General features: G+C 38.0%; 2 protein-coding genes and 1 long non-coding RNA gene across 4 annotated transcripts in view; all 3 read left to right on the top strand.

The window, feature by feature from the left end:
• The window catches only part of LOC141781524 (interferon-induced very large GTPase 1-like), a 175,159-nt gene that overhangs the window by 11,373 nt on the left and 137,032 nt on the right, over nt 1-26,754 (top strand). The window contains exon 5 of the mRNA XM_074657348.1: nt 26,477-26,508. Coding sequence (XP_074513449.1) covers nt 26,477-26,508 — 32 coding nt within the window. The remainder of the gene's footprint in view (nt 1-26,476; nt 26,509-26,754) is intronic.
• Nucleotides 2-11,626, top strand: LOC141780277 (interferon-induced very large GTPase 1-like). Of its 2 annotated transcripts, XM_074655436.1 has the most exons (9): nt 2-200; nt 1,708-1,813; nt 2,083-2,117; nt 2,528-2,636; nt 2,764-2,895; nt 3,144-3,184; nt 3,538-3,649; nt 3,824-3,861; nt 5,311-11,626. In XM_074655436.1, the coding sequence occupies exons 5-9, from the start codon at nt 2,811-2,813 to the stop codon at nt 10,183-10,185; spliced, it is 5,151 nt and encodes a 1,716-aa protein (XP_074511537.1). In that variant the 5' UTR covers nt 2-200; nt 1,708-1,813; nt 2,083-2,117; nt 2,528-2,636; nt 2,764-2,810; the 3' UTR covers nt 10,186-11,626. The 2 variants fall into 2 exon arrangements, with proteins under 2 accessions (XP_074511537.1, XP_074511538.1); XM_074655437.1 differs by lacking the exons at nt 2-200; nt 1,708-1,813; nt 2,083-2,117 and having other exon boundaries at nt 2,243-2,636; nt 3,144-3,178.
• LOC141780282 (uncharacterized) lies at nt 23,614-25,828 on the top strand. The gene is made up of 4 exons (XR_012596603.1): nt 23,614-23,721; nt 23,894-23,931; nt 25,399-25,504; nt 25,775-25,828. It is a non-coding gene; the product is annotated as an uncharacterized LOC141780282 (long non-coding RNA).

The raw sequence follows: 26,754 nt of genomic DNA, 5'->3' as shown, positions 1-26,754 counted from the left end.
TTTTAATGAATACTACAATAACAGGAAAACCTATCAAGAATAGAGCTAATTCAATTGATGACATTCAAAATTGCTTAAAGTTAACATTATTAATAGAAAGAAAAATGTATGGGTTTACAAGTACATTGATCTGACCCTCTTATAATACAGTTCATTATTCTACTGCCGGTACCTTAGATACGAGTGGAAACAAGGATAAGGTAAGAAACTCTAAATTTAATTCGGGCATGAGATTTTTATGACTAGTTACTTTATATCCCATTGTGTGACATTATCATGTTCTACATATAATACGTTTATTTTAGGGCTGTCAAAGTTAACGCGATAATAACGCATTAATGCAAAAAAAATTTAACACCAATAATTTCATTAACGCAACTTGTGATTTTTAGGTTGCAGCTAGAGTGAAAATACTGGCATCATATGAAACTAAAACATAAGGAATCCATTGGTACCAACCATGTCGTAGTGGCTTGTCGTGAAGGAGGCTGAATAATGCTCCAACTTAGGCTAAATTTTGATGAGGAAAAACTGGCATAGCCAGTATGTGAGAGATATGTGAATGAAAATGGGTTCTATGGGTACCCACAAGTCTCCCCTTTACAGACATGCCGACTTTATGATAATCACATGCAGTTTGGGGCAAATCATAGTCAAGTCAGCACACTGACACACTGACAGCTGTTGTTGCCTGTTGGGCTTGAATTTGCCAAGTTATGATTGGAGCACATTTTTTTATGCTAAATTCTGTACCTGTGAGGGTTTCTGGACAATATTTGTCATTGGTTTGTGCTGTTAATTAATTTCTAATAATATATATATTTATATTCATTTGCATAAAGCAAAAATCTTGTGAGTCAAGCTTTATTTACTGCAACAGAGAAGTCGAAACCCAGAGAGGAGACCCAGACATGTGGGTAGAGGAATTTTCCAGTTTGCTAAAAGATAAGCTAACATTCGACACCATCTGTTGTCAAAACTTCAGTGACGTAAACAGTTTTGACCCTCTTAAAGAAGAGATAGAGAAAGGTCTTGAATGCGTCATAATGGAAGTAAGCAGATTCTCATTGGATAAAATGGAGGAATTCAGGATGAAGCCTGATCAAATCCTCATTGATCAGCTGTGTAACTGCTGCTGGGTAAAGTGCCCATTCTGTGCAGCTGTTTGTACCAACACACTGGAAGATCACAGTCCTGACAAACACAATGTCCCATTTCATCGACCTGCTGGGATCAATGGATGGCACACTAGAGGCACAGTGGAACTGGTCACCTTTTTCTGTACAACATTAATTGCAAGTGATAGAAGTTTCTATCCGCATCATTATTCAGATAAGACCCTTCCTTATAAACTGTATCAAAGTGCTGGGGAAAAGTATGCTTCATTGTTTCACCTTCATTAGTGATCATCATTAGAACAGCTTTTGTTTTCGACCTATATGTAAGTCATCACATTTGAAGTCTCACCTAAATAAAGAGTTCCAATCTTCAAAGCTGAAGTTAGGAACTCTGTATACTGTTTTACCTTGCTTTTATTTTTGCAGTACTTTGCTGTACTTGTACTCAATTGGTGCATCACTGTGTGACATTGATCTTGAGTGTTGTACGTTTATCTTGTTGCTGTTTTCCTGGCTTATACTACTGAAAATGTTCTTAATCTCAAATGCTCTAACAAGGTGAACTAAATGAAATCCCCTGTTTCCTTAGTGTGATGCAGTGAATGGACCTGGTGATGATGAACACTCAAAGAATGATGACAACACAGGAGGAGAGTCTGAAATCACGTCTGTATCATCTGCAAACAATGAGAAAGGTAACATTTTAATGAAAAAGAACACAAGTCCAACAAATCAGACTAGATTACTTTTTTGTTTTACGGTCAGTTTCTGCAAAGTCTGGATAACTGAATAAAAAGTTAAAATATTTTTTGTGGACAAGATTCGTCTTGTGGAAAAGTGAACTTTGTGAATCTATACATCGTTTTTGCAGATAAATCGAGTTAATCTGAAATGCTAAACTGACCAAAACCAACTTATTTTATGTTTGATACTATTATCTGCTTGTTGTTACATTACCCTGCAGGAGACGAGCTGGAGGAGAGTGCAGCTGAAACAGAGGTAAAGGTGAGATATTTTGATCCTCAGTAGTCATTGTCATACAGAAGCATTTCTTTTTTTAATGCTACCTATTTTTTTCTGAAGTTATGTCAAAATTTAGCACTAACACCTGAACCTTCAGCTGAAGATTGGAGCTGTTTGAATTGTTAGTTCAAACTTGACAGAGTTTTACCCCATGAACCATCTGGTTGGACACATGGATGAGTTGAAAACAGTTTTAGCAGAGTTTAATTTCTTCTTACTAAATTACAAACTTGCTTGCTTTTAGTTTGTACATATTGTTTTCTCTTCTATTTTTGGTTTTGTTGTCTCTGTATTGGTGTACCACTGTGTATTTTTGATCATGTTCTTAATCACAATGGTTAGAACCTGGTTAACTAAATGTCATATAAAATTGCCTGTTTTATTAGTGTGGTCCAGTGAATAGTGCCGAACACTCAGACAAGGATGAAGACAACACAAGAGTGGGAGGAGAGTCTGAAATCAAATCTGTATTATTATCTGCAACCAATGAGAAAGGTACAATTTTAAAGATATTTTTCATTGTAACAGATATTTAAAGTAAAATTATATTTCATATTCAATGGTATCATTAAAATAGGGAACTAACTAACTGTGATATTTGTTGGCTTTGACCCTTTAACAGGAGAGGCTGATGGAGTTAAAGAGCTCAGCAATGAAAGCAGCAGTAGCATGAGTGAGCGGTCCATGGAGGAGAGTGATGCAGAGAAGGACACAAGTTCATCATCTCAGACCGTTTCAACAGTTACCAAAGAACGTGAGAATTACATTTTCTTTTATTGTTGTATTGCATTTCTGCAAAATCTTGATAATTATAATAAAAATAAAACACATATTATGTCTATTTGGTGTAGAGGACATACATCATGTTGAACAATGCACTTTTTAATATATACAAAGAAACTATGCAGATAAATCTTATAAACTGGGAATGGTTAACTGACCCGAAACCTTTTTATTTAATGCTTGATTCTACAATCTGCTTGTTGTTATTATACCCTGCAGGAGACGAGCTGGAAGAGAGTGCAGCTGAAACGGAGGTAAAGGTGAGATATTTTGGACCTCAGTAGTCATTGTAATACAGCAGTGTCTTTTTAAATGATGCCTATTTTTCAGGTCAAGTTTTAGCTGAAGATTGGAGCTGTTTGCATTGTCAGTTTAGACTTGAATAGAGTTTGACTCCATGAACCATCTGGTTGGACACATGGATGAGTTGAAAATACTTGCATAAGAGTTTACTTTGTTCTCACTAAAATATTACCCTGCTTGCATTTAGTGCATACTGTTTACCATTGCTTTTATTTTGCCTCTGAATTGGTCTACTATTGGGTGTTGTTGAACTTCTCTCATGGTTCGAACCTGATTAACTGATGTTAAATGAAATTATTTGTTTTCTTAGTGTGATCCAGTGAATGAACCTGGTGATGTTGAACACTCAAAGAATGATGACGACACAACAATAGGAGGAGAATCTGAAATCAAGCCTGTACAATCTGCAACCACTGAGAAAGGTAATGTTTTAATGAATACTACAATAACAGGAAAAAAAATCAAGAATAGAGCTAATTCAGGTTATGACATTCAAAATCACTTTCAGTGAACATTATTAATAGAAAGAAAAATATATTGGTTTACAAGTACATTGGTCTGACCCTCTTATAATACAGTTCATTATTCTACTGCAGGTACCTTAGATATGGATACGAGTGGAAACATGGATAAGGTGAGAAACTCTAAATTTTATTTTTGCATGAGATTTTTATGACTAGTTACTTTATATCCCATTGTGTGACATTATCATTTTCTATATACAATGCGTTTATTTTAGGCTGTCGAAGTTAAGTTTCAAGTTTCAAGTTTCAAGTCTATTTGTCATATGCATTTAAAAGTACAGTGTACAGTGAAATGCAATGAAATGCATTTTACCCTGGCTCTCTCTCAGCCCTTAAAATCTATAAATAGTACAGTTGATAAATACTACAATAAATAAGACAATACCTAAGAATAAAACGCGATAATAACGAGTTAACGCTAATTAATTTTAACGCAACAAATTTCGTTAACACATTAACACAACTGAGGGGAACAACTGAGGGGAAAAACTGGCATGGCCAGTATGTGAGGGATATGTGAATGAAAATGTGTTCTATGGGTACCCACGAGTCTCCCCTTTACAGACATGCCCACTTTATGCTAGTCACATGCCGTTTTGGGCAAGTCATAGTCAAGTCAGCACACTGACAGCTGTTGTTGAATGTTGAGTTTGCCATATTATAATTTGAGCATTTTTTTATGCTAAATGCAGTACCTGTGAGGGTTTCTGGACAATATTTGTCATAGTTTTATGTTGTTAATTGATTTCTAATAATGAATATATACATATATTAGCATATTTGCCCACTCCCATGTTAATAAGAGTATTAAATAATTGACAAATCTTCCTTAAAGGGACACTATGTAAGAATCAGAAATTGCTTGTTAACAGCGACACATGTGTCCTTTAAGTCAACGAAGGTCAGCGGCCTGTCCGCGCTTGTGCTCGCTCTTCATAGACATGAACGAACATCGGTCAAAACATTGAGGCGACACATGTCAGCTAAAACCACAATATCACTCTATATTTCAGCTGCTTGGCAGTAATGTTAGCTGACCAGACGAAGGTCTCTCCATGAATCGATGCTGATACTGTGTTGTCCTGCTTCAGACTCCCGTCTTCTGCAGTGTTTAGTGTGCGCGCATGCACGTGAGAGGTGGAGCGAGTGAGAACGAGCGCGGTGTGAGTGAAGGCAAGCAGGCAGGCAGAGGAGCAGAGCAGCATCAACTGGAGCAGGGTTACGGTCTCCCCTGTTTCTCTGGCCATGGTCGGAGGGCTGGAACAGGAAGAGATGACACTGTTTTGCAAGACGGGCTTCCCTAGATATAACTTTGCAGTTTTGGTGCTTCCGTGTAGTTTGTGTTGGAACAGCGTAGCCACACGCGAGCGCGCATGAGGCACCGACCCAGTTTGTATGTAAAAGAAGTTACAAACAGTATCTTTAAGGTACATTTTGAACAGATAAATGTGCGATTAATTTGCAATTAATTGCGATTAACTATGGAAAATCATGTGATTAATCAGGATTACATATTTTAATCGATTGACGGTCCTAAATGTTTATTTACTTATTTACAGCAGTCAGTGGAGATTTCTGAAGAGATCAACAGGAAGAAACAATATCAAAGAGAAGCTGAAACACTGCTTGGCAGACTTCACCTTCAAGACAAAGAACAACAGAAGTTGTCACCAGCAGATTTTCTTAAAGTAGGTCCACCTGTGAAACAGGACCATGACACATCTGAGAAAGAGCTCGCTCTTACTTTTCTTCAGAGGTTGATGATGTTAGACTACAGAGCCAGATATATTCCTGTAAAACAAGACAGACCTGAGGTGATCCATTCAAATCCTGTTCCAGTGTTTGACACTGTTGACACAGATGACGATGACTTGGAAGCTCTTTTTAACGCCAGTGTAGACTTTGATCAATCAAAACTCAATACTCATGTGCATCCAATGGATGTTCAAATGGCAGTATTTCACTGCTCAGACAGCTTCTTTAAGCAGAACATGATTACAAAGCTATCACAATGTCAGTACGCCTTACCTTTGCTTGTTCCTGACCCAGTCACAATGGATATTGGCTGTCCTCTGTGGACATTCAGACAAATAAGAAAAACATGGAAGATAACTGAAATCAAAGACAATTCAAACATTGTCAAAATGAAGAGTATGCCAATCTGCAAAGCTGAGACACCCATGGTGTCATTTCTCCGCCTGGGTTCACTATCTCTGTCTAAATCTCAGCTGATGAACTCTTTGATCAACGACCGTCACAACACCTTCTTCCACAGAAACTGCGCAGGTAGCACCAAGTCTCGACATCTGATGGATGGTGTGGCAGAGATTGCCTGGTACTGCCCTGATGGACAACCCAATGATGCCTTCACTGACTGCATTGCCTTCTGTAATCTTCATGGTGATGCTCTGTCGATTGAAAAACAGCGTGACATACTGACTGACAGATCTTCAGTCAATGTTGTTCTTGTACCAACTCTGGAAAGAGGTAAACAAAGTACTGCAGTTATCTCAGCCCTTCTCAAGGCTCCAAAGCCTCTCATTATTCTCATTGCTGATAATGATTGTGGTGCTGTTGAGACAAAAAGGGGAAAATACATAGTGGGTCTGAAGGACAGAAGCCATTCGGATGTTTCTGAAGAACTGAAAAAAATCATTGGAAACATTTTATCTGGACCACATGCATCCTTCCAGCTTGAAACCATGACTGAGGTCTCTGGAATCAGAGTAGATGAAGATGATGAAGCCTGTCAAAAAGGAAAATCTGCTGCTATGAAAGTAGTGAACTTGCTTCAGGGGATGGATGTTTCAAAGATCAAAGATACATTTCTCCCTTGTCAAGGCCAACTGTGGCATGAGTGGTGCAAAATAAACAAAGAACTGTATCACCTGAAAGGACACATTGAGAAGGAGAAATGTGAAAAGCAACAGAAATTAAACCAAATACGACAAAAACAACACACTGCTTCCTGTAGTGAACCGATGAAGTTGTTCATTGAAAGCCTCTCATCTTTGCCATCAACAGACAAAGTCTATTTCCTGAAATGGACTCAGATCTTAATAGATGCCCTCTCCACAGACGATCTCTCTTCAATTCTCCAAAACTATGATGAAAAGTGGACTGAAGTCTTGGCTTTGAAGAAGAAGCATGACAAATCTGATCTCTTAAAGACAAAGCAAACTGAGCTCGATGAAATATCAACCAAACTACAGTCAGCAACTTTTGGCTTGGAGCACATCTTTAGAGAAATGGGACAGATCTATGAAGCCCATGCATCTCTGCAGAAACAAACAAAGATGGTACAGACTGACTGGTCTAAATACCCAGAGCTTGCTGCAGAGCTGATGATATCAGGACACCCAATGGAGCTGATGGATGGTGATGCAGGTCACGTACCTTTAACATGGATCTCTAGTCTTTTAGATGAAGTCATCAAGAAACTGGGCGACAAGAGAGTTTTTGTTTTGTCAGTTTTGGGCGTACAGAGCAGTGGAAAATCAACAATGCTGAATGCCATGTTTGGGTTACAGTTTGCAGTGAGTGCTGGCAGGTGCACCAAGGGGGCCTTCATGCAGCTGGTCAAAGTGTCAGAGGAGATCAAGAAAGACTTTCAGTTTGACTATGTCCTAGTGGTGGACACGGAAGGACTGCGTGCTCTTGAGTTGGAAGGTAACGCCACTCTTCAACACGACAATGAACTGGCAACATTTGTTGTTGGTCTGGGAAACATGACACTGATCAACATCTTTGGAGAGAATCCAGCTGAGATGCAAGATGTTCTGCAGATTGTTGTTCAGGCTTTCATGAGGATGAAGAAAATCAAACTTTCTCCAAGTTGTGTGTTTGTTCACCAGAATGTTACAGATATTGCAGCTGCAGAGAAAAACATGGATGGAAAGAGACGGCTGCAAGAAAAATTGGACCAGATGGCCTCACTAGCAGCCAAAGAGGAGGTTTGTGATGCTGAGTGCTTCAGTGACGTCATTGCATTTGATGTGCAGAAAGATGTGAAATACTTTGCCCAGCTATGGGAGGGAAGTCCACCTATGGCTCCTCCAAATCCAGGTTATAGTGCGAGCGTCCAAGAGCTGAAGACCATCATCCTCTCTAAAGCTTCCCGATCTGCTGGGATTACTTTCTCACAGTTCAAAAGCAAAATCCAGGACCTGTGGAAAGCCCTGATGAACGAACAGTTTGTTTTCAGTTTCAAAAACACACTTGAAATTGCAGTGTACAGAAAACTTGAGATCCAGTATGGGAACTGGACCTGGGCCCTGAGGAGCAACATGTTGACCATTGAGATTGGGCTTCATACCCAAATTGAAAATGGAAAACTTGACAAAGTCGCGCTGAATTATCTCCATAAAGAAATGAACAAAACCTATGGAGAAATCACAAAAGCAATGACAACATACTTTGATGATGACAGAGACAAAGAAATGTTGGTTCAGTGGCGAGGACGATTCGAAAGCAAAATCAAGGAGTTTCATGATGAGCAAGTGAGAGCAGTTAAAAGAAGACTGGATGAAGTCATCCAGCAGAAGAATGCTTGTAAGAAGCTAGATGATAAGAAGACAGAGTTTGAGAACAAGCTGCTACAAAAGAGCAAAGAGCTCGCTCATCAGTTAAAGGACAAGGCAAAAGATGAAGAGGAACTTAAAAAGCACTTTGACTCTGTTTGGAGTGGCTTGGTTCATGAACTAACTGCAGATACAAAACCTATTGAGGACATCAACTATGAAGAAGATCAGTCAATTATCCTTCAGGAGATTGGGTTTGAATGGCCTCTCATAGCTGAATGTGAAAGCAGTGGCAGCTACAAAAAAATATCAGAGGTTGGAGATTACAGTTATTATGTATCTCTCACCAAGCACCAAGATGTCTTGGATACAAGCCAACAATCCAAAAATGATGAGAGGGAAAACACAAACACAAAAGGGAAAGGAAGTTATTCATGGTCAAACGCATGGGTGTCTTTCACAACAAAACTTAGATTTGGGTCAACACAACAAATTGAAAAACATACATCAAGGAGTTTGTTATCACATGAAGAACATCAACTGATCAGATCCTTCATTGATGATGTTGAAAAACAGTCCCTTGATGCAATTGAGAGCAAACCTGTAGCTACAAGAGGCTACAAATCAACTTTCTTGCAGGAAGTGGCCAACTATGTGAAAGAAAAGGTGACTGAATTTGAACCAGAGAGGAAATATGCTCTGAAGAAGGAGTTTACAGTTGATCTCATACTGTATGTGTTTCACAGAGCAGGGAGATGGCTTTCAGAGTCCCACAAGAAATTCAAAGGGAACAACGATGCACACACTTATGTAGAAAGCGAGAAAATGCAATATTACAACATTTTCAGAAGCTTCTGCAAAGGAAACTCGTCTGCTGTTGTGCTTGGAGAACTGATCTGTGAGAAACTGAAGGGTTCCTCTGTTGAGGCCGTCTGTAACAAGACTGCCATTGATCTCGCTGGAGAGATGAGGTGCAGTTTCCCAGCATTCAGTGGGAACAGGCTGAACTTGGAGAAACACGTGTTGAAGTCACTCACAGAGAAAGAGGAGTTTGATGGTTTTATCACCTACATCCAACACCCAAGGAGACAAGTTGAGACTTTCATAAAGGAGGAAGTACAGAAATACATCTTCACAGACAACAAAAATAAAGCCCAGAACATACTCAAGAAAAATGTTGAAGACATCAAAAATCTTGTGAGTCAAGCTTTATTTGATGCAACAGAGAAAGTCAAAACCCAGAGAGGAGACCTGGACATGTGGATGGAGGAATTTTCCAGTTTGCTAAAAGATAAGCTAACATTCAAAACCATCTGTTATGAAAACTTCAGTGACATAAACAGTTTTGACTTTCTTAAAGAAGAGATAGAGAAAGGTCTTGAATCCATCATAAAGAAGACGAGCAGTCTCTCATTGGATAAGATGAAGGAATTCAGGATGAAGCCTGATCAAATCCTCATTGATCAGCTGTGTAACTGCTGCTGGGTAACGTGCCCATTCTGTGCAGCTGTTTGTATCAACACACTGAAAGATCACAGTCCTGACAAACACAATGTCCCATTTCATCGACCTGCTGGGATCAAGGGATGGCACACTAGAGGCACAGTGGAACTGGTCACCTTTTTCTGTACAACATCAGTTGCAAGTGATGGAAGTTTCTATCCGCGTCATGATTCAAATAAGAGCATTCCTTATAAACTGTATCAAACTGCTGGAGAGGAGTATGCTACATGGGAGATTACTCCTGATGCATCTAAGCTGACATACTGGAAATGGTTTGTATGTCGATTTCAAAAGCAACTGGAAGACCATTATAAATTAAAATTCCAGGGCAGAGGAGAAATTCCCAGTGAGTGGAGAGACCACAGTAAACAGGAAGCTATTGATAGTCTGGATGAAATGTACAACCTGTGAGTGAACCAGAAACAACCAAGCTCTACTCAAAGTAACAGAAGCCCAAAGTGTCTTTAACTGTTCAAAAGAAATAATTTTTGATTTGATTGAAGGAGTGCAACAATATCAATGATGAGGATGAATCCTTTCAAAAATGACTGAAACAGTACCTGTTTATAATTTAATCAATAGTATTTTAATTATTTTATGTTTAGAGATTGAGTTGCAGTAAAACATTAAGCAGTAGCAAAGGAGAACATGTGTAATTACAAATGACGTGTTTGTTAGCCATTAAAGGACAACTGTAAAAAGTATGAGACCGAGAAGAATTCATCAAAGGTTTTTGTTTAATTAGAAATATTTGTTTCGTTATTATTTTACAAGATGATTAAGATGCATGATTTTATTTTACTTGAATATTTAAAGGAACATTTTTTTAAAAGAAGGAATGAAGAAGTTTCTAGGTTTTCCGATATTATGGAGACATTTTCATTCCTCTAAAAACGGGAATGTAAGATATGATTTGACTTTTGTTTTTAACTTTTTGTTTTATGCGAAAATCTCATCAAACAGAAATGACATGAAACTAAGTTGTTTACTTTTCTAAAAAAAAGTTGATCAAGGTGCAAAATGAGTTCTGAGAAGTATATTCTTCATTCATCCAAAGATGTGTATTTTTAATACAAGATGCATGAAATGTTCTTCTCACAGTTTAAAGAGCAAATAAAGATGTAGGATGTTAAGCTGAGGCATGTTGACAGACATGTACATAGTTTAATTCATTCAGAATAAGAAATGGCAGCCATAATTGGTTATAATTTTAATTTTCACTTTTTTTTCTATAATACAGATCTCATTAAAATGCATCATAACAGGCAACACACGTTTTGTAGTTTTGATTAAAGTTATGTATAAATATCTCTGTAATTGTATTTTTTGTAAACTATCTTTTGAAGGGTTTTGAAAGAATTTTTCAATAGATTAAGAATTAGTTATAAGGTTGATGTCCTGTCATTGAATTAATGAAGTGTTGATTATGAAAATGTATGAAACTTGTATTTGAGACTTGTTGAGTTAAACGAAAAGGGAAAGAGTTGTGGGAAGTTGACATTATGTATAAAAGAAAGAATGGATTTTTTTTATTATTGTTAACCATTTAGATATTTGTTGTGCAACTCATCTGAAAATCATTTTTACACAAACATTTTAATCGTACTATTTTGTATGCTTGTTTTTTTCAAGAATTTGATGAACAATGCTTTATCTTTCTGAATTTCTTTTTAAATGATCTTATTACAGTTACTTTTTACTACTGCCAGTATTGGAATTGTTTTTGTTGTTTGATTTATTAGACTCTTGTCATTGCTACAGTATATTGATATTCATAATTACTAACAGACATATCTGTCTTCATGGAAAAAAATGGGATATTTTCTTTTTCTGTAATAAATCAGTCAATGGAGTTCATGCCTCGTCTGTCATTAATGAGCATTATGAGAAGACCAGATTTTCTCTTGACCCAATCTCAAAATATGTCTAAGATCTGCCACATACTTAATCAAGTGCATTTAATTTATGTAACCCAAAATCACAAATAATGTTAATTTTGTCAAGTATTTTTAGATTTAGTCTTAGTCCTGTGATCAAAAGTTCATGTTAGTTTTATCCATAGTCAATTCATCCTTTTTATTTTTAATATCCTTTCACATTCACGTTCCAAATGTTGACCAATAGGAGCACAGAGGCTCCTCCATGCACGACTGTAAATATGGCTAAGCAAAAGAAGAATGATGCAGTTGGTGCTGCAAGGAGGAACAATATTTGTTTTCCTCCAAGTCACAAGGTTTAGGGGAAATAGAGCTCCTTTGTAAAACAAAGGAAGAAGATGGTAAGCTATGATTGGTCTGGAACCACTGGGGGTCAGGCCTATGTTCCCTCAGCACCTAGGAATTTTTTCCCATCCAAATTAGGCTCTATGTTCCCTCATCTCCATGTTCCCTCAGCATCATCCCTGGCCCATGTTAAAATCTGTCTATACCTTTTTGAGATATCGCGCTAACAATATCCGATAACAGACAGACAATCTTGCTAGTACTCGATGCCTTCAGTGGTTGGGTTGGTTAGGCTTAGGCATGAGGCGTGAGATCGGTAAGGGTTATGGTAAGAATATCAGGGTAAGCCAATCAGAAGCAGAGTAGGGCGGGTCATGTCTTTTCCATAGTAGGAAAAAATATTGTGACCTGCAAGGTCCGATGACGTCATTCTGCATAATAATTAACCATGTGCTTTTGTTTGTTGTATTTTCTGAGCAATGGGCCTTCGGAAAAATGGGTGTTTGATTTTGGGATAACGTGCAGTCCCTGACTATGAATAAGTGCCTCATACAACCCCAATTCAAAAGACCCAAACTATCCCTAAGAGAAAAAAATGCTAAAAATAATAATAATAATAATAATAATAATAATAATAATAATAATAATGATTAACGCTCAAACACCCACTTAGACCTGTTTTTGTCTTTTTTTAGGGGACATAGGGGATCTTTAGGGGGAGATAGCAGGTCAGCAGTAGATGTCACATAGAAGTGGTGTTCATCATCTGAAAGCTGGGAACCTGAAGATTAATTTGAGATGCAGTTCAGCACTGTGTGTCAAGTTGTTCTAGTCATAAATCAGAAATAAGCATAAATTAACTGACTAAATTGTGAAAGGTTCTAAGGGCTTAGAACATTGTGATAGAAGTTAGTATATGATGGCCATTCCCATGCTCTGTTATGTCTCATAAGTTGTTGCAGCAATTTTGGGGTTGCAAAAAAGCTGAATGGGATTAGCATAATCATGGCATGTCTGTAAAGGGGAGACTCGTGGGTACCCATAGAATCCATTTTCCTTCAGATATCTTGAGGTCAGAGGTTAAGGGCCCCTTTTGAAAATGGCCATGCCAGTTTTCCCTAGCCAAACTTTTGCTAAATTATTATTATAAAGTTATTATATTATTATATATTACACTATGTCAGTGTCTGTCAATGGCTGTGACCAGTGCTCAAGCATCCCTAAAAAGAAAACATAAAAAACAAAGGAATCCACTGGTGCAACCATGTCATGCTAGCTTGTCGGGACTGAGGCTAAATAATAATATAACATATAATATAGACCAGACATAGGCCCTATTCAGACCTGTTATTAACATGCATCTTCAGTGATCTGATCACAAGTGGACAGCTCTAAGTACAGGTGTGAACACACTCAAGACGCATTGAGATCGGATCCTTCAGACCGCATTCAGAAGTGGTCTGGGCCACATATGACCACATTCTTTTAGCAGTGTGTATGCGAATGCGTCCCTGGCCACATTAAGGACCGCTTACTAATCTGATGTCCAGCTGGGATCCGCGGGATCACTGCACCCCTCAGGTGAATAAACAGGCTGACACGGGCGCTTGTCAGCATGGAAACGGCCTCTGTGCTCTATAACCTGTCTGTACAAAATATACCTTGTTTATCGGATAGTCTGATAGTCTGTAATATCTACAGACTATCATACTGTCGGAGATGTGTAGGTATTTTTGTTCTGCTGCTTTGCATGGAGCTGATACCCGCCCGCCCGCCTGTTCTCTCTCCTCCCGGCTCTCTAGAGCGCTGTACCCCACTGTTGTCTGGCAAAAGCAGCGGTGCCGGCAGTGCAGAGGTCCCCGGGGACCGCCGGTACAATAACTTTTTATTTTGATGTTAATACAATGTACTAGAATTCATAAATATGTATATTACTACTGATATTCATGTAATATTACGTCACAACGGCTGCTTTCTTAGCCATGTGTTTATTACGTGTTTATTTGCATATGGAACGGGAAGTGAGATCGGATCACAAGTGACCACTGAAGACGCATGTGGAGACGCATTCTAATGCCAGGTGTGAACAAACGTACTTAAAGCTGTCCACTTGTGACATGTTAATACCAGGTCTGAACAGGGCCATAGTGCTGTTCTTATATTTATCAAAACAGGTAGCCCTGCTGGAGCTGACCGTTTCCTCGGAGGAGCGGATGGAAGAAGCAACTGAGAGGAAAGGCAGCAGGCGGGTGTGGCGTGCACGGTGTGTGCCAATAGAGGTGAGCTGTAGAGGCTTTGCAGCTCGGTCTCTCTGCAAAGCATACAGCCTGCTGGGCATCACAGATGCACGCCAGAGACAGGCCATCAAAAACACCACAGAGGCAGCTGAAAAGGCCTCTAGCTGTGGATCAAGAGGGGCGATCCGTGGGTACATGCTACTTTGACACAAGTCGGGACCTTATCAATCCCGGCTGGGTCGCATGGGTGAGGGTGTATGATGTTGAAATACCCAAAACACCCAATGATCCCAGGTTCCATCACTGACCATGTGTCTAAGTGCATCAGTAAATATATATTTAACTAAAGGACAATTAATTTCCTATGCATCTATGAAAGAATAAAAGGGATTGTCAATTTTAACAATTATCACTAATTTTAGGTAGATTTATCCCTCTGCAAAACTATATCAAGAGAGAGACACTTCCTTCAAACTGAATTTGAAAATCTCTCAACAGTTATAGCGAAGAGATGCTTTCGAAATCTAGACATGCTTGTTATGAGTATGGTGACAAACCCAGTAGGCTCCTGGTTCAAGTCCTCTGTATCTCCATTAATCTCAGAAATGAATGTCAGTAATGGACTCACTCGTGACCCTCAAGAAATAAATCAGGCATTTTACATTTCACTTTATTCCTCTGAAGAAAGTTTTAACCCTGAAGATCTCCATGGGATTTTAAAAAAATGTTCCTGCACCTAAGGTCAATGCCATTGACAAAGTGGAAATCTTGGACAGCCCAATACATAAGAGGAGATCAACAAAGCAATCATAGGTATGCAGAGTGGATAAAGCCTTGGTAAGGACGGTTTTCCCATCGAACTCCATAAAAAGCTTTCTGTAAATGTAGAACGGCGTCTTTTTAAGTTTGGACCATGAATTGCTTGAGACTGGAATCTTTCCACAAACATTGCGTGTGTCATGATATCACCTTGGCAGTCTAGTTTTCCTTGTGTTTCCTCTGTTTCCCTGCCCTTTTGTCTCCTGTGTGTTTTTCCCTGTTTGTCTAGTCTGTCAGTGTGTTGGGAGGTGTGGCCTTCCTCCTTCTCCTGGGCGGCACTGCTGGAGCAGCTGACAGCAATTAACCTACCATGACTCACACCTGCAGCATATCAACCCCGGTCTTCCTGCCAGTCATCGCCAGATCGTTCCGTCGCCCTCAGTGGTACAAGTCATATTCAGGCTCTCTTAGTATATTTGCTTCTTGACTTTGCTTATGCTCGTTTTTGGATTTTTGGACTCACCTTGCTTTGTTCTTTGTTCAGGTTTGTTCACCTGCCAGCTGTCTCTGCTTCCTGGTTCCAACCTGCCTGCTCACTCCTACACGCTGCTCCTCCTCGACCTGGATCCTTATCTTAGTTACTTACCTACCTGTTCACTCTCCGACACCATTCCTCCTCTCGGAGCTCAAGTGGATCATCTGTTTCTCTGGAAGGATTCCTGGACACCCCCTCGCCGTGCCTCCTGTTCCGTGAAATAAGTATTGACATTATTACTGCCACGCTTCGGACCTCCAGGAACCCCAGCCCTGTTCACAGTACCTTTTAATATTTGTGTAATAAATGATCTTTGTTACACCTTTAAAAGACTAGTGTTTGTGTCTGCATTTGAGTCCACGCTATTGTTGAACCAGAACAAAACAGCGTGAAGCCCAGATCTCTTTATTACTTAAGAAAGAAAAAGATCCATATTGCTGTAGTTCTTATCGTCCAATTTCACTCTTAAATGTGGATGTGAAGATTCTCTCCCTTCATTTAGAAACTATACTGCCTGATATTATATTATATTATATTATTGTCGAAGTGTCCTTGAGTGAGACACTAAACCCCAAGTTGCTCCCTGGGTGCTTTACAGTAGCTCACTGCTCCTAAATGCTTAGGATGGGTTAAATCCAGAGGTCAGATTTCATGTATGTAGCTGTATGTATATGACAAAATGTCATTAAGTTTAAGTTTAAAGTTTAAAGTACATCTTCTGACCAAACTGGTATTATCAAAAATATATTTTACAGTACAGTACTTGAGAAAATGACATGTACTTAGTTACATTCCACCACTGCTGATTTACATGTAATGTGCATGCAGAGTTCCTCAGCTCCATAGAGCTGTGAATAAACATACATTGTTAGAGAGGCTACTACATTTAGTTGTGTTCAGTGTTGACAGTTATTTGTGCTTTGACTGTTTCCACCATGAACCTATACACCACTTTCCCTGAAGTCACGTGGTTTCGGGTAAATCATGAGTTGAGGCAGTCTTACTTTCACTTGCACGTTTCTCATCACTGATTTACATGTCAGTTTCTCAGCTCCGTAGCCCTATCACACCACATCAGATGTGTTAAGAGCAGGTGGGAGGGGTTTGTGAAGGGCAGACCCAGAATCAGGTCTCTATACTGTATATATAGTGAGGACAGGAAGACTTTCTGTCAAAGCAGCCTCATCCACACAGACCAGGCAGAGCTAAAGAGACACGGAACAAAAGGTGAGTTTAAACTATGTACTGTTTTGTGTCCATACTTAAAATCTGAGCATGTAGAGTTTTTATAACAACTTCAGTTTGATATAGTGATATTTCTCGATAAGTCTTTGCTGCTCTGACTTGCTTCTTAAGAGTGCTTGCACACACACACGCATACACACACACGTGCACGCGCACAGGCACGCGCGCGCGCACACACACACACACACACATACACGCACCCCTAAAACCTTAAAACCTTAAAGGCAGGGTTGACGATGTTATCCAGTATACACTATTTGTTATATTAGTTGAAATGGTCTTTACACCCTGACAGCGATCCATTACTTATGAGCTCTGAAAAATGGACCGGAAAAGAGCTGTTTACCAATCACTGTCCTCTTGGAAAGAACCAATCAGATGCCTCCCTGCCTCCCTGCTCGTACTCTACCCTTGGCGTGCACCAGTCTGAACTCAAAGCGCGTCGCCGCCACAAGTTTACTGGAGAATGGAAGAGAAAACTCATCCAAAAGCAGCACTGCCGCGGTTACTTGTCATGAGGTGGCGTTGTTGAGTTGAGGTCCTCTCTCCGCTCTGTGTCTGTGAAGTAGTTCCGATGCGGCGCTGCTCGTGCATGTGTGTGTGTTGGGGCGTTGCCTTGGAAGGAGTCCCGAGGGAAGGGGGGGGGTTAGACGAGCTCCTGAGGCCATGTTACTTTCAAATGATGCTAGCTTTCCAACATCGTTGACCCTATCTTCAACTTTAAAACAAGTTTTAACCATCAAACTACTTCTTTGAAGTAGCCAGTGGGGACCGGGCAACATGTCCTCACAATATGAAAACCACTACACTTAGACTTGTGTGTGTGTGTATATATATATTATTCATACATTTTACTGTATATATATATATATATATATATATATATATATTATATATATATATATATATAATATATATAATATTATGACATATGTGTGTGTATATATATACATACATACACACATATACATACATATATAATATATATAAATATATGTGTATACTATATATATATATATTATATATAAAAATATATATATAATATACTGTATATATTATATACATACATATATATAATATAAATATGTATGTACATGTGTATGTATGTATATATATATATATACACACACAATTAAGTCATAATATTACGAGAAAAAAAAGTTTTGATATTTCAAGAATAATAGAAAAGGTTGCTATAAGTCATACGTGCATGTTTTATCATTTCCATAGAGTATTACAGTTATATTGACTTGTTCAAAGTTTGGACTGCAGCGTGACGTCTTTCCTCTGACCTGCAGCTCTGTGTCGCTGTCTCTGCTTCCCCCTCCCTTATACACACACCTTTGCTCTGTTAGATTCTGGCGGCCTTTCACGTCATCATGACTGAGCTTTAGTTAAATTAACTTTATTTCTAAAATGATGACTTTTTTTCTCGAAATGCATGACTTTATCCTCATTTTTACAACATTTTTCTCAAAATATTCTGACTTTATTCTCGAAATCTCAAAGAACACAGATATGTGGGATATAATTTGAATGTGCAGAACGTTTTTGAACATGAGCAGAAATATTGCTTAAACACATATAAGAACTGTTAAAGTCCAGGGGTTTATAAATTAATTAAAATTAATTAATTAAAATTAATTTGTCATTGATATGAATAGGTGCCACATGTAGGCTACATTTAAAGAGGTTACTTCCCCCCAAAGAAGACATAAAAGAGGATGGAAGTGTAAATCATACCTATGTGTGTGTTGACTGAAGTTGATCTACTGTACAGGAGAATAAATATTTGAAAGTAATACAGAATGCCTGAGAGCCTGACTGCATTATATTACATTATATTTTGAATTGTCACCTGGCGCCTGAATTTTGTGTTTTTTGCCGAAGTAAAGATAATTCCACAATTTATGGTGGAATGGGGTGTTTCAATGTTGCTTGGTAAAGATAATACTATGATTTCCCTCCATTAGTCATTTTCAAAAAAATACTTGTCATGTTCGCTCATCATGTAATTATATTTATGACAAAATATAAAGAAATTAATGCAGGAAAAGTTGCAATATCTGCAACATTCCACCAGCAGCAAAATCATCAGGATGTTCCACAAAATGTTTTATGTGCAAGATTTAGTGCTTTTATTTATCCTCTCAAATAATTAGCTCAATCAGCGTGAATGGTAATGTGCCTTTACAGTAATAGGTTATGTTGTATTTGTCTCAATAGTTTCGTCATAGGCCTACAGCACGACTCTGTAAAGATGAAGAGCAGATAAAATGGATGAAGACGATGACAACACAGCAGCAGGAGGAGGACTGTCTGTAACCAAGTCTGTACCATCTGCAGCCAATGAGACAGGTAATATTTGAAACAAGAATTGATGTACAGTAATATTAATTTGATAGATTATGTTTCAGTTGAGTTTCAAACACTGAGGAAGTATTAAAACATATCAAACTCATCATGTGAATGTGAGAATTAATTATATATTTTTATTTTGTCATTGAGTTTGTGTGACCTCCGTATAACTTTGACAATGCTGCTTCATTGATTACTGCAGTGTTACATACTAATGTCGTTCTCTGTTTATTTTGTTTCAGTGATACCTGAACTCACACTTGTGTTAATTGGTGACGCAAATTCTATTGAGATTGGATCAAAAAACATCTTAATTGACCATGACGAGCAAACAAATGTGGAACAGTTTTCAACCAAACTGTATGATTTGTGTGGTCGGCACATCTCTGTCATTAACATGCTTGGTCTACAAAATATCGACAAATTCCCATTGAATCAGGAAATCCATGCCTTTCTCTTACTGGTACCGCATGGTCTACATAGCAGCCATTACAGTTCAGGAGTGCAGTGGTTAGAAAAAGCTTTTGGGAAAGGATCACTTGCTTATGTAATGACAGTTGTGACTCATGAGTCAGATGAAACATGTGAAGGTGCATTGACCGACCTGAACGCCAACAGCAGTTTTGTTGAAAAAAGATATCACACATGTACAAAAAGTATGATGGATGAAAGAGAGATAATAGCTCTGCTGGAAAAAATAGACGTCATGGTCTCTGAAAATGGTCACCACGGCTACAGTGGAGTGATGTGTGCTGACAATAGAGGGAAGAAAGAACACCTGGACCACAAATCCCACAAAGAAGAGAGGATCAATACCTCAGTGTTTCAGCAAAATCAAACAAGTGAGGTTTTAATCTTTAATGTGTATTCACAGATTACAGCGATGGGGGGCGGAAATTGACAAAATCTAAATTAAGTAAATGACTGGATATTTAAATTAATAAATAAATATGTCATGAAATGTACCAAAAGTAACATCATTTAACTTAGTTTTAATCCCCCCGATCTACTCTTCTATTAATTTCTTCATACATTTCTTTATATATTTCTTTAAGCATTTCTGCTTCATTATGCAAATTAGGGGGTTTTCATTCAACGTGGGTCATGGGGTCAACTTTTCACCTATTGGTTGATCGAGATCACAGATCATAAATTGACCATAGAGTGCTCCAGGGATGACGTATTTGTGTTGGCCAACCAGGAAGTTAGCATCACCTTGGGTTCCCTTGACAAAAAGCCAATGGGATTTTTCCATTGGCTTTTGGATTATTGCAGAAAATAAGCTCTGCAGCAAACACACGTTTATAATACTTATACGTTTTATAAACGTTTGTAGTCTCATTTAGCCACTTTTTAGCAACCGCCTCAAATCCATGGGTGAGGTATTTATTGATGTATTTTATGTTGTAGAACAAAACGTTAAAATCTCTTGAGTTTGTGTAAACCACAGACCTTATTTCAGGCATCTTACTAAAAACCCATTAAAAGAAACCTTTTGACTTCCAGACGAGGGAACCAGAAGTGCTAAAATGCTGACTCATTTCCGGGTTTTAGGACTCATTCCTGTAGCACTCTATGTGCTAGCTAACTAACTAACGCTGTCTGCTCCAACTCCAGTCTTCATTCCTGCTGCTGCTCCGACCGCTACAGGTGTGCAAACAATAGCTAGCATATAATTGATCTATGCACTCTGACCCCATGACACATGTTGAATGACAGCCTCCTCATTTGCATAATGAAGTAGAAATATGCAAAATAAAGAAATGTATAAAGAAAAGAATACAGAAATATATAAGTTTGGAGGAATAAATATGGGGCAAAATGCAAAGGTAAAATCATGCAGAACTAAATAAAAAAATCAATACATAAATCAATACATACAATTTAATAATGAATAATTCACAGTTAAATTGATAAAGAAGCAAATTTAAACAAAAAAAAATTATTATGTCACATTTGATCAATTAATGAATTTCTACATTTATTTATTTATTTTTTAGTACATTTAAAGGGACTGTTTGTAACTTTTTACAGGTATAAATCTACCGGGTCGGGTTCCCATGCGCGCTCTCGCATATGCGCGCTCGCGTGTGGCTACGCTTTTCAGAACGCTCCTCTGCCTGCACTGACACAACGAGCGCGTTCTCGTTCCACCTCACGTTCATGTGCGCACACGACACACTGCAGAAGAGTTAGTAGCTCTGAGAATATCTAGTGAATGTACAGTGGACGTTTGTGCAGAAATAAATGCTGCAGCTCCTCCAGACCAACAGAGGTTTTCCGTGTCTTGTGAAGTGACGGGGCTCTGCAGCGGGAAACATTATCGTCTCCGACCGGGTGCCGGTGTCTTCCCTGTTCCCTCCGGCCGCGGTCGGGAGGCTGAAGCAGGAAAAGCCAACACTAGGATCAGCACTGATTCATGGAAAGACCTTCGTCTGGTCAGCTAACATTACTGCCAAGCAGGTGAAATATAGAGTGATATTGTGGTTTTAGTGGACGTGTGTCGCCTCACTGTTTTGAGCGATGGTCGTTCATGTCTATTTAGAGCGAGCAAGCGCGAGCCCGACGCTGAATTTCGTTGACTTAACGGCCACAGGTGTCGCTGTTAACAAGCATTTCTGAAAGTTACAAATAGTCCCTTTAATGGCATATTTATTTATTTATCGACTCATTTATTTACTTTTGATTTTGGCAGGTTCTGTCCTCCATATGCACCCATACGGCTTCATAAAGATAATGTGGACAGAACTTAAATTAGAAATACATCAAAGCTTTGACTTTAATCTTTTAAAGCAGGCAGATATTTGAGCGTGAGAGTATAGTAGTAATAATTGTTCTGAAACATAAAATACAATAGCTTTAGGTTAATAGGTTTTAATGCACAAATCTTGATTCTCCAGTTGAATGAATTAAAATTAATCATTCATTTCTGGGGAAACAACTTTTTTTAATACCTATTTAGTGATCAATGTTGCTGAACAGGGTGGTTCCAAGGTTTGCTTACAGGTTGTGAAAGATTGAATGAGACATAATCTATTATGAAAACCAAGTGATCTTTTTTAACTTTACCTAAATGGTTTGGGGTGTCTTTATATTACCAATCATGTCAGATTAATTAATTAGGTTATGAGGACCCTGTACAATTTATAGGCATCATCCTGCAACTGTCAAATCTCTAATATCACAGTAGAACCAAAATCACATCACATAAGTTACACAACTAACCGTAAATGTATAGCCCAACGTGCAAAAAGAAAAAAAAACTAAACAAATAAAATTTCTAGATTATTTCAATATTTTCTTTTTACAGTAAAACTTCAATGTTTTTTTGCTGGCCTGAAGAGGGTGCTAGTGGGGTCAACTTTAGGGTGAAAGTAAGATGGTTAACTAATAGTGTTATTTCTAAACCTTGATCTTGTACAATCTGCTTTTTTCTTTCATTATGCTGCAGTAGAAGATATGGAGGTGGATGCAGCTGAAATCAAGGTATGCTCAATAGGGATCATGGTTATAGAACAGCATGCGTTTTCTAAAACTACCCATATTTATTTGAAATTTGGAAATGAGCATGTTGTTTCACCTTGTTTTTATATTGTTGTATTCCTTTATTGAATTGGTGCACCACTGTGTGTTACTGAGTGATGGTACGTTTATCTTGTTGCTGTTTTCAATTATTACTGAAAACATTCTTAATCTCAAATGCTCTAACCAGGTGAACTGCTGTAACGGTTATATAAAATCTCATATTTTCTTAGCAGGACTCAAAGAAGACTGGTGACAGCACAGGGGGACAGTCTGAAATCAAGTCTGTATCATCTGCAACCAAGAAGAAAGGTAACATTTTAAGGAATATTTTAATGTAAGATAACCCCAAACTGTCAAAAATAGAGCTAATTATAGCTTTCAACATTCAAAAATGACTTGCAATGAACATTAGAAAAACATATTGGTTGATCTCTCCCTCTGGTTCTTTGCTGTCCTTCAGGTACCTTAGATATGGATACGAGTGTGAACATGGATAAGGTAAGAAACTCCAAATTCATAAGATCTTAAAGACTATTTACTTTATATCTCATTGTGTGACATTATCATTTTTTACATACAGTACATGTTTATTTACTTATTTACCGCAGTCAGTGGAGATTTCTGAAGAAATCAACAGGAATAAACAATATCAAAAAGAAGCTGAAACACTGCTTGGCAGACTTCACCTTCAAGACAAACAACAACAGAAGTTGTCACCAACAGATTTTCTTATTCATTTAGGTCAAGTTTTGGCTGAAGATTGGAGCTGTTTGCATTGTCAGTTTAGACTTGAATAGAGTTTGACTCCATGAAACATCTGGTTGGACACATGGATGAGTTGAAATACTTGCAGATTGCTTTTATTTTGCCGTTGTTCTCTGAATTGGTCTACTATTGTGTGTTGTTGATCTTCTCTCATGGTTTGAACCTGATGTTAAATGAAATTATTTGTTTTCTTAGTGTGATCCAGCGAATGAACCTGATGATGTTGAACACTCAAAGAATGATGACAACAAAGGAGGAGAATCTGAAATCAAGCCTGTACAATCTGCAACCACTGAGAAAGGTAATGTTTTAATGAATACTACAATAACGGGAAAAAAATCAAAAATAGAGCTAATTCAGTTGATGACATTCAAAATTGCTTAAAGTTAACATTATTAATAGAAAAAAAATATTTTGGTTTACAAGTACATTGGTCTGACCCTCTTATAATAAAGTTCATTATTCTACTGCAGGTACCTTAGATATGGACACGAGTGGAAACAAGGATAAGGTAAGAAACTCCAAAGTTAATACGGGCATTACATTTTTATGACTAGTTACTTTATATCCCATTGTGTGACATTATCATGTTCTACATACAATATGTTTATTTGAGGGCTGTCAAAGTTAACACAATAATAACACATTAACGCAACTTGTGATTTTTGGGTTGCAGCTAGAGTGAAAATACTGGCATCATATGAAACTAAAACATAAGGAATCCATTGGTACCAACCATGTCGTAGTAGCTTGTCGTGAAGGAGGCTGAATAATGCTCCACCTTATGCTAAATTTTGATGAGGAGAAACTGGCATAGCCAGTATGTGAGAGATATGTGAATGAAAATGGGTTCTATGGGTACCCACAAGCCTCCCCTTTACAGACATGCCCACTTTATGATAATCAAATGCAGTTTGGGGCAAATCATAGTCAAGTCAGCACACTGACACACTGACAGCTGTTGTTGCCTGTTGGGCTTGATTTTGCCATGTTATGATTTGAGCACATTTTTTTAAGCTAAATGCAGTACCTGTGAGGGTTTATGGACAATATTTGTCATTGTTTTGTGTAATTAATTGATTTTAAATAATATATATATATACTTACATTTGCATGAAGCAAAAGTCTTGTGAGTCAAGCTTTATTTTGCTGCAACAGAGAAAGTCGAAACCCAGAGAGGAGACCCAGACATGTGGGTGGAGGAATTTTCCAGTTTGCTAAAGATAAGCTAACATTAGACACCATCTGTTGTCAAAACTTCAGTGACGTAAACAGTTTTGACCCTCTTAAAGAAGAGATAGAGAAAGGTCTTGAATGCGTCATAATGGAAGTAAGCAGACTCTCATTGGATAAAATGAAGGAATTCAGGATGAAGCCTGATCAAATCCTCATTGATCAGCTGTGCAACTGCTGCTGGGTAAAGTGTCCATTCTGTGCAGCTGTTTGTACCAACACACTGGAAGATCACAGTCCTGACAAACACAACGTCCCATTTCATCGACCTGCTGGGATCGATAGATGGCACACTAGAGACACATTGGAACTGGTCACCAATTTCTGTACAACATTAGTTGCAAGTGATAGAAGTTTCTATCCTCATCATTATTCAGATAAGACCCTTCCTTATAAACTGTATCAAAGTGCGAGGGAGAAGAATGCTTCATTGTTTCACCTTCATTAGTGATCACCATTAGAACAGCTTTTGTTTTCGACCTATGTCATCAAATTTGAAGTCTCACCTAAATAAAGAGTTCCAATCTTCAAAGCTGAAGTTTGGAACTCTGAATACTGTTTTACCTTGCTTATATTTTTGCAGTACTCTGCTGTACTTGTACTCAATTGGTGCATCACTGTGTGACATTGATCTTGAGTGTTGTATGTTTATCTTGTTGCTGTTTTCTTGGCTTATACTACTGAAACATTCTTAATCTCAAATGCTCTAACAAGGTGAACTAAATGAAATCCCCTGTTTTCTTAGTGTGATCCAGTGAGAGGACCTGGTGATGATGAACACTCAAAGAATGATGACAACACAGGAGGAGAGTCTGAAATCACGTCTGTATCATCTGCAAACAATGAGAAAGGTAACATTTTAATGAAAAAGAACACAAGTCCAACAACTCAGACTAGATCACTTTTTAGTTTTACGGTCAGTTTCTGCAAAGTCTGGATAACTTTGAATAAAAAGTTAAAATATTTTTGTAGACAAGATTCGTCTTGTGGAAAAGTGAACTTTGTGAATCTATACATCGTTTTTGCAGATAAATCCAGTTAATCTGAAATGCTAAACTGACCAAAACCAACATATTTTATGTTTGATCCTACAATCTGCTTGTTGTTACATTACCCTGCAGGAGACGAGCTGGAGGAGAGTGCAGCTGAAACAGAGGTAAAGGTGAGATATTTTGGTCCTCAGTAGTCATTGTCATACAGAAGCATTTCTTTTTTTAATGCTACCTATTTTTTCTGAATTTATGTCAAATTTTAGCACTAACACCTGAACCTTCAGCTGAAGATTGGAGCTGTTTGAATTGTTAGTTTAGACTTGAATAGAGTTTGACTCCATGAACCATCTGGTTGGACACATGGATGAGTTGAAAATACTTGCAGAAGAGTTTAATTTCTTCTCACAAAAATATTACACTGCTTGCATTTAGTGCATACTGTTTACCATTGGTTTTATTTTGCTGTTGTTCTCTGAATTGGTTTACTATTGTGTGTTGTTGATCTTCTCTCATGGTTTGAACCTGATGTTAAATTAAATTATTTGCTTTCTTAGTGTGATCCAGTGAATGAACCTGGTGATGATGAACACTCAAAGAATGATGACAAAACAACAATAGGAGAAGAATCTGAAATCAAGCCTGTACAATCTGCAACCACTGAGAAAGGTAATCTTTTAATGAATACTACAATAACAGGAACAAAAATCAAGAATAGAGCTAATTCAATTGATGACATTCAAAATTGAACATTATTAATAGTAAGAAAAATATATTGGTTTACAAGTACATTGATCTGACCCTCTTATAATACAGTTCATTATTCTACTGCAGGTGCCTTAGATACGAGTGGAAACAAGGATAAGGTAAGAAACTCCAAATTTAATTCGGGCATTACATTTTTATGACTAGTTACTTTATATCCCATTTTGTGACATAATCATTTCTACATACAATACGTTTATTTTAGGGCTGTCAAAGTTAACGCGATAATGATGCGTCAGCGCAAATTCGTTTTAACGCCACTAATTTCATTAACGCAACTTGTTATTTTTAGGTTGCAGCTAGAGTGAAAATACTGACATCATATGAAACTAGAACCTAAGGAATCC

This window comes from Sebastes fasciatus, chromosome 13, assembly GCF_043250625.1.
Source record: "Sebastes fasciatus isolate fSebFas1 chromosome 13, fSebFas1.pri, whole genome shotgun sequence".
Taxonomy (NCBI): domain Eukaryota; kingdom Metazoa; phylum Chordata; class Actinopteri; order Perciformes; family Sebastidae; genus Sebastes; species Sebastes fasciatus.
Note: the sequence above shows the minus strand (reverse complement) of the source record. Positions and strands in the feature narration are given on the sequence as shown.